The sequence below is a fragment of the Pagrus pagrus genome, assembly GCF_965226575.1.
Source record: "Pagrus pagrus genome assembly, chromosome: 20".
NCBI lineage: Eukaryota > Metazoa > Chordata > Actinopteri > Spariformes > Sparidae > Pagrus > Pagrus pagrus.
In genome coordinates, this window is record NC_140207.1 from 17172923 (window position 1) to 17190714 (window position 17792).

The 17792-nt window shown below is 38.3% G+C and overlaps 2 protein-coding genes across 2 annotated transcripts; both read left to right on the forward strand.

The window, feature by feature from the left end:
- Positions 1-1805: 1805 nt before the first annotated feature.
- LOC311249825 (sialic acid-binding Ig-like lectin 7) lies at positions 1806-14288 on the forward strand (the record flags this gene model as incomplete). Its single annotated transcript, XM_084341141.1, has 7 exons — positions 1806-1833; positions 2104-2478; positions 2726-3031; positions 3146-3394; positions 12724-12799; positions 13075-13114; positions 13897-14288. The coding sequence occupies 7 exons, from the start codon at positions 1806-1808 to the stop codon at positions 14134-14136; spliced, it is 1314 nt and encodes a 437-aa protein (XP_084197267.1). The 3' UTR covers positions 14137-14288.
- Positions 10986-12597, forward strand: LOC311249787 (sialic acid-binding Ig-like lectin 7; the record flags this gene model as incomplete). The annotated part of the gene is made up of 4 exons (XM_084341103.1): positions 10986-11013; positions 11265-11648; positions 11894-12199; positions 12314-12597. The coding sequence occupies 4 exons, from the start codon at positions 10986-10988 to the stop codon at positions 12595-12597; spliced, it is 1002 nt and encodes a 333-aa protein (XP_084197229.1).
- Positions 14289-17792: the final 3504 nt, after the last annotated feature.

Consider the following 17792-nt stretch of genomic DNA (forward strand, 5'->3'; position numbering starts at 1 on the left):
ATATTGACTGTTCTTGTTATTGTGAGTGAAATCTTCCTCAAACTTGCCCATGAACAAGCAAACATATGCAGGAGGAGAAGGGGAGCCCAGCGCTGAACCATACTGCTGTTAAAAATGATCGTCTGGCCTTTAACTTGTGATCAACACGATCTTAATCTGGGGGAGTTTCTCACATATTTGTCTAATAAAACACTGTCTGTCTGTACTGATGGTCTCACATCATTCTCCTTTGTTATAACAAAATGGTTGCACAAGATTAAAAACACCCTTTATGTCTACATTTTATATCTACTGGTCACCCAAATCATGACTACATGTGTACACGTCACTATTGCTGTAACATGAACCACAAAAGAAGATAACACATACAGGCTGAGTGAGTCCTATGATCAAAATTATATTTCAGAATAAGTCATTTACATTCTGATAAGCTGATGACTTCCTCACTCAGATAGTGTGAAGAGAAAGAATGAAGACTTCTCTTATTTCGGCACCATTTTTGTCGCCTGATTGCTTTTTTAAGTCTGAGCAGGGACCTGTTGCTGGGTCTGCTGCAGGCTCGTTTGGTGAGGTCAAATGTTTCTGCTTTTTATGTTTGAACTATTGAACTCAGAGAGGTCTTTATTTTGGTTATTTCTTATGAAAAGACATGATATACTGTGTTTGTTGAATTTTGGTTGTGCATAAATGAGCCTCAAAGAAATGAGAAGCTGCTTCAGCGACATTTTATTTGAGCTGTGATATCATGAACTCACTCACTCTGAACTCATTCAAACTGGTTTTCGCGCAACTCTGCACACATTATATATAATGCAGTGACGTCCGGTTGTTCATGACAAGATCCTGGTTTGAATGTGTGAAGTTGAAGTTGCTCCAAAAGAACATGAATGATGCTTTAATTGATAATGCAGATCAATCAGTGCTGTTTTAATGTTTATGTTTCTCTGTGCTGCAGGAATGACTTTAATAAAATATGAACTTCTGGCTCTGAGTCTGTCTGAGCTCTGATTAGCAGTGAGCTTTTTGTACTTTAAGTCATGAGTGGTTCATACACCACCAGCTGGTCATGGTGACACTTTGAACTGCTCCTGTTCACAACTCCTCTGATCTAAATTCATCACTAGTCACCACCACCACAAACATGAACAGTGATGCAGATTGTTGTGTTTGTGTCAAAATCATCTGATATCTTCAAAAAAGGCTGCATATCTCAACATAACAACCAACATAAAGGTCATATCATTACTCAAGATGATTATGTGATGATGAAGATATTGTTGTTATCCTTCCTGTTCACATGGTGTGAACAGGAAGGATGAAGACATTCTTACTCATAGTGTGTCAACGGGAAGGATGAAACCTTCTCTTATTTCTGCAGTATTTTAGTTGCGTAAAACAAGAAGTCTGTTTGCTTTTATATCACAAAGTCTGAGTGGGGACGTCTGTTACTGGGTCTGTTGCTGTTCTGCTGACATTCACAAATTCTTCTCTGTTTTAGCTGCAGGATCGTTTGGTAAGGTCAAATGTTACTGCTTTTTATATTTAAACTTTATAACATCAAAAACGTACTCACTTTGAATTCATATTCAAACTGTTTTCAGAGCAACTCTGCAGATATTATTCATCACTACACACACAACACTTGGTGGCAAGTTCCTGGTTTGAATGTTTGACTTTGAGGTTGAAACAACATGAATGATTTGTTTAAAGATGTTTTGATTAAAATATTGAAAAGTACCATTTTCTTTCAAATCCAGGTGATGAGTGTCATGTCAGTCCTGTGTGTGAATATGGTGACAGCCAACATGTTGCTGAGCCTCTTCTTTCTCTCAGGTGAGCTGTTTGTTCTCTCACTTTTATTTGGAGACGTTACTTGAATCATTGGAGTGTTTGTGTCACTGGGTTTGGTCACCACCGGGGGTCAGGCTTGTGTGGGATTAAGTGGAGATTGTTATCTGCTTCTCGTAAACTGATAAAATGACCATTAACAGACTGTACAATGAAAACAGACATAATGTAAAATATTACTGCTGAAGTATATTTTGTCTTTCTCTGAATGAAGATTGTTTGAAACATTTTATTCATCATTATTCTGGTTTACAGGTGCTTTGGCTGCTTGTCCTGATGATTCACTCCTTTTCATTACTGCACCAAAGACGATGGAAGCACTGAGTGGATCTTGTTTGCAAATCCCATGTAACTTTAGACCTGAACCAGAACAAGAGTTTGACAGCAGCAGAGAAATCTTTGGAGTGTGGTTTAAAAGTAATCCATACCAACAAAACAATGTGATTTTCCACAGTAAGAACAAAGATAACATCTATCCAATGAAGATAACTGGAAACCTGAGAGAGAAAAACTGCACCACTTTATTTTCCAGTTTAATCACAAGTTACACAAACACATACTACTTCAGAATTGAGAACGACCAAATCAGGGCAACAGCTATTTGTGATCCTCTTCAAATAACAGTTGAAGGTAAGAGAGTTTTGTTTCTGTCAGTCAGTCTATAATGTTATTGTTCAGAATAAAAAAGGAAATCAGTTACACTTGAATACATTTTAATTCTGTTGTGTCAGTACAGTTTGACATTAGATGTTCACGGTATGGAAGAAATTGTGTGATTGTAAGATTCTGTTTCAGCTTTGGCATTTAAAAACACAAATATCTGAATTTAACATGATTTCTTTGATTATTTAAAAGTGTGTTTGATTTGAACCCACAGATTCTCCTCGTCGCCCCAGAATTGAGATCTCAGGTGATCTGAAGGAGAAGGAGTCTGTCACTATAACCTGCTCAGCTTTCACTCCCTGTCCACACTCCCCTCCTAAACTCACCTGGAGTCTCCAACAAGACTCTCACAACAAAATAGAGGAAAACACAGATGGGACCTTTACAACTAAAATCCAGGAGACCATCACTCTGTCAGACCAACATGATGGATACAACATCAGCTGTTCTGCCACATATCCTGTGAATGAAGGAAAAGACGTCAAGAAAGCAGAGGAGACAAAGACTCTCAGTGTTTCATGTAAGACAACCAGAGTTTGTTATTGGATCCTGTCAGCACATGATACAAATAAAGGATCTTATTCAGGCTCTGATGTTACTCTCATATCTCACATCTCTGTCACATTTTCCTCAGATGCTCCTAAAGACACCTCAGTGTCCATCAGTGCATCAGCAGGTAGCTGGGTGAACCTGACCTGCTCCAGCAGAGCCAAGCCTCCCGTCAGCAGCTTCACCTGGTTCAGGAACAGTAAAGATGGACCAATGAATGTATCTGAAGGACACTTTTACAGCTTTGATGCGACATGTGGAGGAGATTATTACTGTGTGGCCACAAATGATCTTGGTAACCAGATGTCGTCACAGATCCATTTGAATGTTGCAGGTAAATGTAGAACTGGACTGAATCTGCTCATTTTAATTCATGTTTTTTTCTTCTTTACTGCTTCTGCATTGCTTCTTTGTTTGTTTGTTAACTTGTTAACCAAATTTTATTTTGGTTAATGAAGTGCTGAAGGTCGTGTTTTATGATGTGCAAGTTTACATTTGAGGTTAACAGAAGGAATTAAAGTTCAGGATGTTTTAGAGCCGTAACATTTTCCATTAAGGAGAAGGTGACCATGCTGTCTTGTTACAGAGTTTGGGCTTTCTGTCTACGTTACAGTGAAGATCCTGGGAGTCATAATGCTCTGCAGTACAATCGTCATCTTTGAGTGGTGAGACCAACTTTTCTATGATGTGATCATTTCCAGCTACAGACTTATTGTTCTCTTTAAAATGTTTCACTTGTATTCATGTTTATTTATTCCATCTCCTTTTCTTTCAGCTGGTTCAGATCAAGATGCTGCAACAAACCAGTGAAGGTAAGCTACTAGATGAGGACAGGTACATTATTCTGTCAACAGTACACTGTCTTCATTTCATTAAGGAGAGCTAATCTCACTTTATATTAGACTTTGATTTACCGAGACAAGCTCAAGGTGCTGCTGGCATTTCTCTTTCAGCTGCATTAAACTCACTGCAGAGCACCAACACCTCTCTCTCTCTCTCTCTCTCTCTCTCTCTCTCTCTCTCTCTCAGGCTGCACGCGGTGTGGACTGCTGCAGTTTTTCCTAAACTTCTCCTTTGTTCTGTTAGTTTAAACCTTTTCTTTCCTCTTTATTGTGCATGTCCAGGTAAGGTTGTCATTTGTTTTTAGTGGTTAAAGTTGGAAAAAGTCGGCGTTGAGGTGGGCGAGATGGCGTCCGGCGAGACGCCGTCTCTGTGCCTCCAACACGGCGTGAGGCTGGTCCCTGGGCTCGGTGCTGATGGAGGTGGTGCTGCTGGCTGTGGGAGAAGTGGTGGAGCATGATCAGCTGGTTTGTGCCTCCCGGATGAACAAGGCAGTGGTGGTGTTTGTAAAACAGGAGCAGTTTGTTGGTGGAGAGTGGGGTGCTAATACAGGACATGTTTGTCCAGGTGTCTCCTCTGGCGGTGCCGTCCACCAGAGTTACTGTGTCCGGTGTCCCGCCGTTCATCCCAAACGAGCTGCTGGAGAAAGAGTTGCGCAGGTTTGGGAAGTTTGCCAGCGGGTTTAAGACAGTCGGTTTGGGTTGTAAAGATCCTGAGCTGAAACACGTGATGTCTCTGAGACGACAGGTGTTCGTGTTCCTGGACTCACAGAGCCTGGACGTGTCCTTCAGGGTAAAGTATGGAGAGGGTTTATATGGTGTATGCCAGCGCTGGATATATGAAGTGTTTGAGTGTGGAGGTGTCGGCCACAAGCGTGTGTTATGTCCGCACAGACAGCTCGAGGCTAACGCCGCAGCTCCGGCTGCAGGGAGCACCGGGAGCGCTGATGCGCCGCCGGCCGCTGTTTTGGCTCCCGTGTCGGCCCGGGGAGCCGGAGATGAGACGCCCGTAGCGGCCTCCGATGGTGGTGGTAAGCGGGGCGCAGCGGGTCAGGACGCTGATGGAGGACCGGGCAGTCAGCTGCCCGCTGTGGGAGGTCAGCGGGGCTCTGCTCACAGTGTTGATGTGGCAGAGCCGTCTACTAGTGAGCAGGGCAGGAAGGTTACAGAGGAAAAGGTTTTATCCAGCAGTCAAGTTATGAGTGGTGGTGATGATGATGATGATGAGGAGGAGGAGGAGGAGGACACTGACCGGCTCCCTGGGACTGATCAGGGGCTGGATAACGACCTTTACTCTCTGTAGGAGATCAATGGATGTTAAGATTGATTTGTCTGTGTTTCTGAACATGATCGTATTTATTTGTAAATAGTTTTTTTTTTTTTTTGAGGAATGACAGAATAAAGTTATTCTTGAAAATCTAAATATCTCTCTCTGTCTCTCTCTCTCTGTCAATTCAATTTCAATTCATTTTGCTTTATTGGCATGACTGTTACAAGAACTATGTTGCCAAAGCATCAAGAGTCAATGAAAACAAAACAAATACAACTCACAGAATCAAATATATACAAATATAATACAATAAAAAATAAAAATAAAAATAAATAAAAAATATATATATTTATACTGTATACCTTGTGTGTGTGTGTGTGTGTGTGTGTGTGTGTGTGTGTGTGTGTGTGTGTTGATGAAGTGCTGTCTCTCTCTTATACACAGATTGGGTGTCATTAGACAGTTGCAAGTTCTTATATATAATTAAAAATATATATATATATATATATATATATATATATATAAATATATATATATATATATATATATATATATATATATATACATATATATATACAGTTCATATTAAATGATGATAATAATAATAATAATATATAAAATAAAGAAATGAAAAACAACAACAACAACAATATTATACCATAGCAGTAATGGTTGTGGTTAGCATTTGTGTGTTTCTCTAGTTTCATGGCAGAGTGTTACGTATTGTGCAGCTAATTTTACAAATGGTGGATCTTCTCCCAGACAGACTTTTAACAGCTCATCACATGTTTTTCCCTGATATGTTGGATCTGCTGCAGTGATCTGCTGGAGGAAAACCTCTCTTTCAGTTTGGTACAGGGGGCAGGAGAGGAGGAAATGGGCCTCAGTTTCTATTTCTCCTGAAGAGCAGTGTTTACAGATTCTTAATTCTCTGGGCTTCCACTCTTTCTTATGCCGACCTGTTTCAACCTGCAGCTGATGGTCGCTGAGTCTGTACATTGTTAGTGTTTGTCTTTGTTTGGGGTTTTGTATGCTGACCAGATATTGTGCTGGAGAATACTCTCTGTCCAGTGAGCGATAGCACTCCAATTTATTGATGGATTTGATTTGATTTTTCCAATTGTCAATGTAAGTCTTTTTATTCTCTTTGTCTATAGATATCAGATGAGTTTTGGAGAGAGTTTGGAGGTCTTGGGTTTTGAGGTGGCAGGTTTCTCTGGTGTTTCTCAGAGGGTCTCTCTCTGGACAGAGGCTGTTACTGAGGAAGGCTCTGTGGTGATAGGAATCAGGATCAGCTTGTGCTAAGTGAACCTGGAACTTAATTGACCTTTTGATCAACCTTTTGACCTGTCTCTCTCTGTCTCTCTCTCTGTGTGTCTCTCTCTCTCTCTCTGTCTCTCTCTCTATCTCTATCTCTCTCTCTCTCTGTCTCTATCTCTCTCTCTCTCTGTCTCTCTCTCTCTGTCTCTCTCTCTCTCTCTCTCTCTCTCTCTCTCTCTCAGGACACAGATGAAGCAGACTATGTCAACAGAGTGATTGAGATTCAAGCATCATGAAGGAGAAGAGGAAGGCGTCATGTTCCCCATAAATGGAATATTTCTCTGTTTCATCATTAGTTTGTGTAAGATTGAGCTGATTTATTGCATTTTTATGTTCATTCTTTCTCTTGGGCTGAATGGTGTTTTCTGATGTGCAACAACATGATTATGTGAAACATTTTAGATAATTAAGAGGCAGAAAGTGTGAAGGAGTTGTGTTTATTCTAACAGCTTGTTTTAATGTAGCAATGAACCATAGTAATGATCATATGTATGTAAAATTTGACACAAACAGCCTTTTTACTCCAATAAGTTTATATTACAGCTGTAATTGATAGTTACATGTTTGCTTTATTTACCTTGTGTGTAATTATGTAAATATAATCTCATTATGATTTGATCTGTATGAGGGCGCTTGTCACTAATTCCTAAAGTATCAAAGACTGTTATAATAAAATAAATGATAAAGTATCATGTGCTAGTGAGGGTTTGAAGATTTGATTTGAAATATTTGGATGATTGTTAATGCAGATCAATCAGTGCTGTTTTAATGTTTATGTTTCTCTCCTCTGATCTAAATTCATCACTAGTCACCACCACCACAAACATGAACAGTGATGCAGATTGTTGTGTTTGTGTCGAAGCTTTTAGGATTTATAGTTTGTGTCAAAATCATCTGGTATCTTCAAAAAACGCTGCATATCTCAACATAACAACCAACATAAAGGTCATATCATTACTAAAGACATAAGAAATATGATTTGTTAGTTCCCTGTTGCTGAAAATGGAAGTCTCATTATTATTATTATTATTATTATTATTATTATTATTATTATTATCATTATTATTATTACAGTAGAAGCGTTTTTTTTTCTTTCTTCAATACATTTTTCTTGCTTCATATATATATGGGTCAGTGACATATGCACCAGAAAAAAGTGTTTTTTCAAAAACTTCAAATAACAGGCATAAAACTGATTGAGTTTTTTTCTACTAACTCTCATCTTTATAGAAACATATGTTGTTTTTAGATTTTCAATTGGAATCAGAATTTATGCGACAATTTGTTGTATTACTGCCTAAAATCGTCATATGGTGTGACATGAAAATAATTCTATATAAAATGAAAATAGATTATACCTTTCTTAAGTTACTCACTTTATCGAAGTCCTTTATCATAACTAAACTGTGATCCATTATAGTTTTGTGAAAATTAATCAAATTTGTGTATTATTTTCTAAATCATTGCTCAATGTGAGACCTATGTTGTCAGTCTGTCAACGTATGTTTTGGGACCCCCTCGAAAACGAGATGCTGCATCTCAAGGGGTTATCCTAAATAAATTGAAAATTGAATTGTATTTTCTATTTATTGTGACAAACCTTGCTATAAAATTATGAAAATATTTGTGACTCTTGCTCATACTATTTTCTATGTATTCCATGAACATTTTCACGTTTTATCATTAATAAAGGTATGTTATTTTCACAATTTGGAATGTCACACCACATGATATAGTGTCACACCATATAATCATGTCGCCATGTGTCAGTGCAAAACATGTATTAACCTACCTGTTGGTGAGTACTGATCACTCATATGGCAGGAAATATTAATTAGGGTTATTCTCTGCATTTCATAACTGCGTTCCTCTTAGTTGCACTGCCTACAGTGTTCTAGTCCAATGATATTTTAGATATGATGTATTGCCAGGCTTCGAAGAAATCTGCCCCAAGGCCTTTTGAATCAACAATGAAGGCACCCTCTAAAACCCTCCCTCAGACCTTCCTATTGGTCAGCGAATGGAAACACAGTTGTCGTTTACTTTTCTTTGCCTCAGCAACTCCTCTCTCCTCGCAGGGTGTCATTATTTGCCTCAAGCTGACAAAAGAAAAGGGAATGTATGGTTTAAGACGAAGACAAAACATTGTTTAGACTTAAACAGCATTCTAAGGTTTCTGTGAAGAGTCTGCTGTGTCTGTCTGATAAACTAGAAATCTGTATCACCAAATAAACTAAACTAAACTAAACTAAACACAATCTTTTGTGGATAATTACAGCTTTTATGTGATGATGGAATTACAATTCGTATCATATGGTGCGACAATCAAAATCATATGGCGTGACAGGCAGACATGTCACACCATATGATGAAGTGTCACACCATATTATGTTTTCTGCACTTAGCACAACCTTGAGTCTTGTAGCTACACATTAACTTGCTGACAAGATGCTAGCTATAACAAAGCAACATAGATTAACATGTAATTATGACAAAAAATATTACATTTCTTTTGCATTTTCTATGAAAAATGTGTCACACCAAAAGACATCCGGAAGTGGGACTTTTGTCAGAGTGCCAACAAAATCTGATTTATTGAAAACATAAAAATGATAACTCACCTCAGAAACCTGTCATGGTCTGGTATAAATAGTACTGAACAACCTTGCTGAAGAAGGACCTCTCATTCCCAAGGGTGTCAAAACAGTTGCCCGTTGAAATATCTCAAAATAGTGTCACACCATATGATTTTAATTTGTGGGACAAAATCTTTTTGATCAGAACTGACTCAAAACACTATGCTTGGACTTTGAAAAGAGTAGGCCCACAAATAGACATCTGTATTATTTTTCTGTATTGTTTTGAGAATTTTTGCATTTATTTTTCTTAGCTTTATTCAAGTTCTTACTTTGAGAAACAAGTGTCGGACAGTCACACCATATGAGTTTTGGTATGTTTGGTTGAAAATTCTGAAAAAATGAGTGATGAACTGGTTTAATGTTGAGTATGTTCACATAAAGCATAGTTTTCTGCACAATATTGAGGAGGTTTTTGACAAATATATTTTTTATTTATACATGTTTGACACTGAAGACAGCAAAACTGCCATGTCACGTCACACACCCATATGCAGATGAAGGAGACCTGTTTCTGTGTGTGGCTGATAAACCAAAGTGACAACGCTAAAGAGAAGTGGTGGGATGTAACCCGACAAAGTCATGAAGAGAGTTCTGAGAAAAACCTGAGAGCTAAAAGTAAACAGGGAAGTTGGTTTGCTGCTTCTGTCAACAAGTCCTCCACACAGCTCTCTGCAACAACATGTCTTCATCATGTGCTCCACAACTGTGTTCATCGTCCAAGTATTGACTATTTATTCTTTGACTGAACACTTTCCTTCAGTTTCTCTTTGCTAACAGATCATCCAAATCTTTACCCCCTGTGACTCAGTTTCCCTTAAAATACCTGATCACTCCAGTATTTAACCTCACAGTCCCAACTGGTGAGATTTCAGCTGTTTGAGAAGCAGCTCTGTGTGAAGGTCCAATTTAAAACCTCTCATCTTTTGTGATAATCAGCAGTATTGAGGTTTTCATGGTGCTGTGGTTTCTGTCTCCTTTTACTTGTGTTTTATGTGTTGACTGGGTTTTTGTTTTGTCTTTTGTTGTGTTTCCCTCCTGTGTTCCTGTGCTCCTCCTCAGCCTGATGTTTCCTCCACTCGTTCCCCTCACCTGTGTTTCTCCTCCTCTCTCCACCTGCACCTCATCCCCTTGTTACTTTAGTTTGGATTTAAGTCCAGTCATTAGTTCAGTCTTTGTCAAACTGTCCTGTTTGCTTGTTTCTGCTGTTACTTTGAATAAATGTTCATCCATAGATCTGCCTGCTTGTCATCTTCTGCATTTGGGTCCACCTTTTCTGACCCAGTGTGAAAAAGATATATTTTTAGTATTTGTTGAAATATGTTTAATATCATTGTTATTAATAAAATATGTACTAAAGCAGAAGTTAAGACATACAGGCTCCAGTGAGCCTCCTGATCAAAATCGTATTCAAGAATAAGTCATCTGCATTCTGATGAGCTGAAGACTTCCTCACTCACAGCGTGTGAACAGGAACGATGAAGACTTCTCTTATTTCTGCAGTATTTTAGTCGTGTGAAACAAGAAGTCTGTTTGTGTTTATATCACAACGTCTTAGTAGGGACGTCTGTTACTGGGTCTGTTGGAGCTCTGCTGACACAAATCATCTAACGTTTAATTTGGTAAGGTCAACTGATACTGCTTTTTATTTCTTCAAATATTTTGATTTTGCTTCTTTTAAATATAATAAATGACACATTTTATTTGTTGGTTAAAAAAATTTGAAGTTGCTTCAGTGACATTTTATTAGATCTATAATATCATTTTAACTCACACTGGTACATTTAATTTTTTTTTTCTTTTCAAACCCAGGTGATGAGTGTCATGTCAGTCCTGTGTGTGAATATGGTGACAGCCAACATGTTGCTGAGTGTCTTCTTTGTTTCAGGTGAGCTGTTTGTTCACTCACTTTTATTTGGAGACATTCATTGTTTACAGTTTAGACTTCATTTAGAAATAAAGCAGAAAGAGCAGACAGAGTTACTTTATCCAACTGTTCATGTCCTGACTGCAAAGTGAAATGTTTTCTACTGACATTGTTCACAGGACAGAGAAAAAGACCAGCAAACAACATACTGCTGCTTTGTTTATCATCAACTTTATATTCCAGATTTTATTAATAATGAGTCTGGTTTACAGGTGTTTTGGCTGCTTGTCCTGATGATTCAGCCCTCTTCATTACTGCACCAAAGAAGATGGAAGCACTGAGTGGATCTTGTTTGCAAATCCCATGTAACTTTAGTGCTAAACCAGAACAAGAGTTTAACAGCAGCAGAGAAATCTCTGGAGTGTGGATTAAAAATGACTCAAGATTTAAATGGGATCGTAGCAATGTGATTTTCAACAGTAGTGGGACAAATAACATCTATCCAATGAAGATAACTGGAAACCTGAGAGAGAAAAACTGCACCACTTTATTTTCCAGTTTAATCACAAGTTACACAAACACATACTACTTCAGAATTGAGAGTGAACCAGTCAAGGCAACAGCTATTTGTGATCCTCTTCAAATAACAGTTGAAGGTAAGAGAGTTTTGTTTCTGTCAGTCAGTCTATAATGTTATTGTTCAGAATAAAAAGGGAAATCAGTTACACTTGAATACATTTTAATTATGTTGTCATTACAGTTTGACATTAAATGGTCACATTATGGAGGAAATTGTGTGATTGTAAGATTCTGTTTCAGCTTTGGCATTTAAAAACACAAATTAATGAATTTAACATGATTTCTTTGATTATTTTAACGTGTGTTTGATTTGAACCCACAGATTCTCCTCGTCGCCCCACAATTGAGATCTCTGGTGATCTGAAGGAGAAGGAGTCTGTCACTATAACCTGCTCAGCTTTCACTCCCTGTCCACACTCCCCTCCTAAACTCACCTGGAATCTCCAACAAGACTCTCACAACAAAATAGAGGAAAACACAGATGGGACCTTTACAACTCAAATCCAGGAGACCATCACTCTGTCAGACCAACATGATGGATACAGCATCAGCTGTTCTGCCACATATCCTGTGAATGAAGGAAAACATGTCAAGACAGCAGAGGAGACAAAGACTCTCAATGTTTCATGTAAGACAACCAGAGTTTGTTATTGGATCCTGTCAGCACACGATACAAATAAAGGATCTTATTCAGGCTCTGATGTTACTCTCATATCTCACATCTCTGTCACATTTTCCTCAGATGCTCCTAAAAACACCTCAGTGTCCATCAGTGCATCAGCAGGTAGCTGGGTGAACCTGACCTGCTCCAGCAGAGCCAAGCCTCCCGTCAGCAGCTTCACCTGGTTTAGGAACAGTAAAGATGGACCAATGAATGTATCTGAAGGACACTTTTACAGCTTTAATGTGACAGATGGAGGAGATTATTACTGTGTTGCCACAAATGATCTCGGTAACCAGACGTCGTCACAGATCCATTTGATTGTTGCAGGTAAATGTAGAACTGGACTGAATCCGCTCATTTAATCTAACCTGCTCTCCTTTGTTTTAGTTCCCTGTAAAGTACCACAACAGACTTGTTACATGTCTACATTCAACCTCGGTTTTCTTTCAGTCACTGAGTTTTACTGTACTTTTCTTTTTGATGAACAGAGAACTCTCTAATATGGGGTCCAGTTCTTGGAGGGATTGTTGTCATCATACTCATCTGCCTTGCAGTCTGTGTTTGGTGAGTATCACAAACATACGTTCATGGTGAGGGTATGGATGAAGATGTGATGTCTGTTTTGTTCATTTCTACACAAACAGATTCCTCATGTTTACATTTTTGCACTGTTTAAAGTGACAGGCTCTGAAACTCTAAGAAAAGGGAACAAACAAAGAAGTTGTTCTGTGACTTAATTTCAAAAAAACTTTTTTATTTTAATTCCACTGATACACATCCAAAACTGTCTGCTTCAGTCCTCAGTCCTTGTTATTCTGACAGCTCTCTATTGCTTCCAGGTGTTTTAAGTTGAAACATCAAACTCCACAACAGACTCAGGTGAGTAAATACTTAACTTTTTTGTACAGTAGTGAACTGTTGTGAGTATTTGCATGTGTTCACAGTGATTGTGTCTTCTGTGTGAAAGTAGACAATCTTTGACAGGTTACTGAGTGGGTTAAATATTAAGAAACACAACAAATGGGACAAAACAATCTGTTAGCAACACAGTGGTTGGATAATGTTAAGCAATCACCCTCCAAAACTGTAAAACAGACACAGTAGACAATTTATGTTTGTTGCAAATTGGTTTAATCTGTTAACAGCACAGTAGCTAAAAGCAAAGCTCTGGTGGTGAATAATGGTTCAAACCATTTTTTGCTCGTCTTCAGTCTTTTTATTGTAGACTAGTTCTTGAATCAACCGAATAATAACATCAAGTCTTTCCTCCTAACTGTGAAATCTAACTAATGAAAATGAATGAATGAATTAAGTTATATCAGTTTATTTACTTGCTCTACACACTGACACATTGAGTCTATCTGCTGTTTGGTTGAATAGTAGCGGCCCAAGAGTCAAACCCTGGGAGACTCCTTCACCCAGATTAATGATCACTGCAAAACAGCATCGCCATGTCCACGAAAACTAGTGAGGAATGTAATCCAGCAGCATCAAAGCTAATTGTTAACCATAATCAGTATTTAGATGTATGTCATTTAACACCATTACCAGTGCTGTGCTGTGGTCAGAATCCAGATTCAAATTTGTCCAAAAGGCCATTTAGTAAACTTTAGTATGAAAGGATCCAGCTCACAACATTTCTTATCTGATTCAATTTTCAGAGTCAAATCTACGACGAGCTGGCTCTTCAAGTACCATCCAGCATAGCAGAAGAAAACATCCACTATGGAGAGATCGACTTCTCCAAGCGCAGACCTGAACCATCCTCTGACTCAGCGCAGGACAGTGGACAGCAGCAGGACACAGTGTATGCACAGGTCAATGTGTCCAAGCCAGCAAACACCTCAAGACAGACTGCTGACAGGCCAGAGGATCTTTACGCTCAAGTGAAGAAAAAATGAGTATTGTTTTGAGATCATATTTGGCTTGGATTCATAATATAGATTCATTTTTTACGTTTGCAAGATGTTTTATGTCAGTTAATGCAGAAAAGACACTGGAGCCTAGACAAGAAAATGTCATCTTCACTGCCTAAAGTTAGATAAAGGGAAGCTCAAACCCTCCACACCCTGCGGCTCAGATAGTGTAGTATACCGTTGAGTAGTTTATCAATTAAATCCTGATATAAACTGTCTGCTCACTGCTTTAAATTAATGCGCGATACCCTGTATCTAAAGTGAGTGCTGGCTGGCTGCAGACACCTCAACGTGACAAGTTATTTAATTTCATTTACACAATTAATGTATTTCAGGATCAAAAGTAAAAGTCAATTGCAAATATTTACATGTAAGTACTGTATATACTGTATAATATGAGTTATTACATCTGAAATTCAGCATTTTAATGATCATCATATCCAGATTTTTCTGTTTTTTTTATTCTGATAAAATAAATACATTTAAACTGCGCTACTTGCTCTGCTGCAGCATGCACTTTGTAAAGCAACTAGTAACTAAAGGTATAAAGTCAATGTAGTGGAGTGCAAAGTACAAGTGGAGAGGAACTATAAGGTAGCAGGAAGTGGAAATACTCAAGTAAAGTAGTACCTCAAAATAGTAGTCAAGTAAAGTACTTAAGTTAATGTATTTAGTTTCATTCCATCACTGTTTAAAACTAGTCAGGAGCATCTATAAGACACTTGAACTTACAATTAATTACAAGTCACATCTATAATGTTTTATGACTGTTAATATCGAGCAACAAACTAAAGGAAACTGCAGTTACAAAACGTACTACAGATGTGGTTTTCATAGAACGAGAGGATTGAAGAGCATTTCAATGCAAATTCCTTCTTATATAAAATACGTCTTTCTGCCTGGAGGGCAGATGTTATCTAATGTTTCTTTATGGAGGAGAACATAGAAACAAATCCAGCTCTGTGTGCAGTTGGGTTGTTTTTAGGCACCTTCTCATAGAAACATTATTCTTCTTCCCCTCGCTGGTGTTTCTTTGTGTGCAAAAATATATATTCAAAAGTGACAAAAAAGAGTCTAAGATATTTAAGATGAAGCGCTTTTATCACTTATCACTATCATTTGTGTTTGTATATAGACGACTGAAGAATTCAAAGCATTTTGTGGTTGATTAATTAAAGTGTGTAAAAGAGAAGTGGTGGATGGTAAACTGAGGATGTCGTGTGCAAAATAAACCACTTAGACACTTAATGTTTCTGTTCATCTTCATTATGATCTGACACAGACGCAGAACACTTTTTACAGCTGTGTGCTGCAAAAAGTGAACAAATCTGCCACTTTTTTCAAATCTTACTCCTGATGTGCATTTATTTGTTTGGTTGTATTTTGACAAAACCACAACAGGATTGGTCGCCTGATCCAACAGCAGGAGCCTCACCAGCTCTGTCTGTTGCCTCGATCAGTGTTTTTCCTTTGGCTCTGTGAACTGTACATTTGTTTAAACATCACTATTGTATTATAGTCTCATGGTGATGCAGCATTCAAAGCATTGCAGAGCAGCAGTGAGAAAAAATCAAAACGAGTTACCAGAACTCTGTGGTCTCGTCTTTGGGGTTGAGTAAGTTGAGGCATTAGGTGTGAGGTAGCAGTACTATATATATATATATAACTTAGATGAAAGAGGCCTGTGTCTACATGCTGAAGGGAAGTGGTGGGATGTAAAGTGATAAAGTTATAACAGAGCTCTGAGTAAAACCTGAGAAGTAAACAGGGAAGTTGGTTTGCTGCTTCTGTCTACAAGTCCTCCACACAGCTCTCTGCAGCAAAATGTCTTCATCATGTGCTCCACAACTGTGTTCATTGTCCAAGTATTGACTAATAATTCCTATTAAGAAGCATCTCTGCATAAAGGCTCAGTTTAAAACAAGACAAGGTCGCACTCAGGAATATTAATGAGCTCATTTAATCTTCTGTCTGGAAGGACGCACAATGTTATCAGCCATCTTGCCTTCATCAGTGTGTACTAACCTGTGTGTACTACCTTTTTAAGGGTGCCAGGTCAGTTAAATCACTGACTCCACCCAGAGTGAAACACATTAACCCTAAAAGTCAGTCATTGCTGAGCCATATAACTCAGTAGAAATAGTTTCTGTCAGGGTATTTCTCAAAGATACATGTGGTCATTTTCTTCTGCGTTCGTGATCATTTTGACATCTAGGAAGTGTTTGGAATCAATGCTCTGATCTGTTGAGGAAGACGGTACATGAATTTAAATATGAGAAAGACCTTGAAAGCTCCTCTTCATTGCCTGACACATCATAAAAATATCATCAATGAATCTGGAAAAATACTCGATATATTGACTGTTCTTGTTATTGTGAGTGAAATCTTCCTCAAACTTGCCCATGAACGAGCAAACACATGCAGGAAGAGAAGGGGAGCCCAGCGCTGAACCATACTGCTGTTAAAAATGATCGTCTGGCCTTTAACTTGTGATCAACACGATCTTAATCTGGGGGAGTTTCTCACATATTTGTCTAATAAAACACTATCTGTCTGTACTGATGGTCTCACATCATTCTCCTTTGTTATAACAAAATGGCTGCACAAGATTAAAAACACCCTTTCTGTCTACATTTTATATCTACTGGTCACCCAAATCATGACTACATGTGTACACGTCACTATTGTTGTTAATGTAACATGAACCACAAAAGGAGATAACACATACAGGCTGAGTGAGTGATCAAAATTATATTTCAGAATAAGTCATTTACATTCTGATAAGCTGATGACTTCCTCACTCAGATGGTGTGAAGAGGAAGAATGAAGACTTCTCTTATTTCTGCACCATCTTTGCCGCCTGATTGCTTTTTTAAGTCTGAGCACGGACCTGTTGCTGGGTCTGCTGCAGGCTCGTTTGGTGAGGTCAAATGTTTCTGCTTTTTATGTTTGTATGTTTGAACTCAGAGAGGTCTTTATGTTGGTGCTTTTTTATGAAAAGACATGATATACTGTGTTTGTTGAGCTTTGATTTTGCATAAATGAACTTCAAAGAAATGAGAAGCTGCTTCGGTGACATTTTATTTGAGCTGTGATATCATGAACTCACTCACTCTGAACTCATTCAAACTGGTTTTCGCGCAACTCTGCACACATTTTATATAATGCAGTGACGTCCGGTTGTTCATGACAAGTTCCTGGTTTGAATGTGTGAAGTTGAAGTTGCTCCAAAAGAACATGAATGATGCTTTAATTCAAATATTGAACAGTAACTTTATTTTCAAATCCAGGTGATGAGTGTCATGTCAGTCCTGTGTGTGAATATGGTGACAGCCAACATGTTGCTGAGGGTCTTCGTTATTTCAGGTGAGCTGTTTGTTCACCCACTTCTATTTGGAGACATTAAAATAACTTAGAGTTCAGACTTCAGTGAAATGTTTTACGCTGACATTGTTCACAGGACAGACAAAAAAGACCAGCACACAACATTCTTTTGCTTTGTTTATCATTAACTTTCTCTTCCACATAGTGTTAATTATGAGTCTGGTTTACAGGTGTTTTGGCTGATTGTCATAACCTCTTCATTGCTGCACCAAAGAAGATGGAAGCCCTGAGTGGATCTTGTCTACAGATCCCAAGTA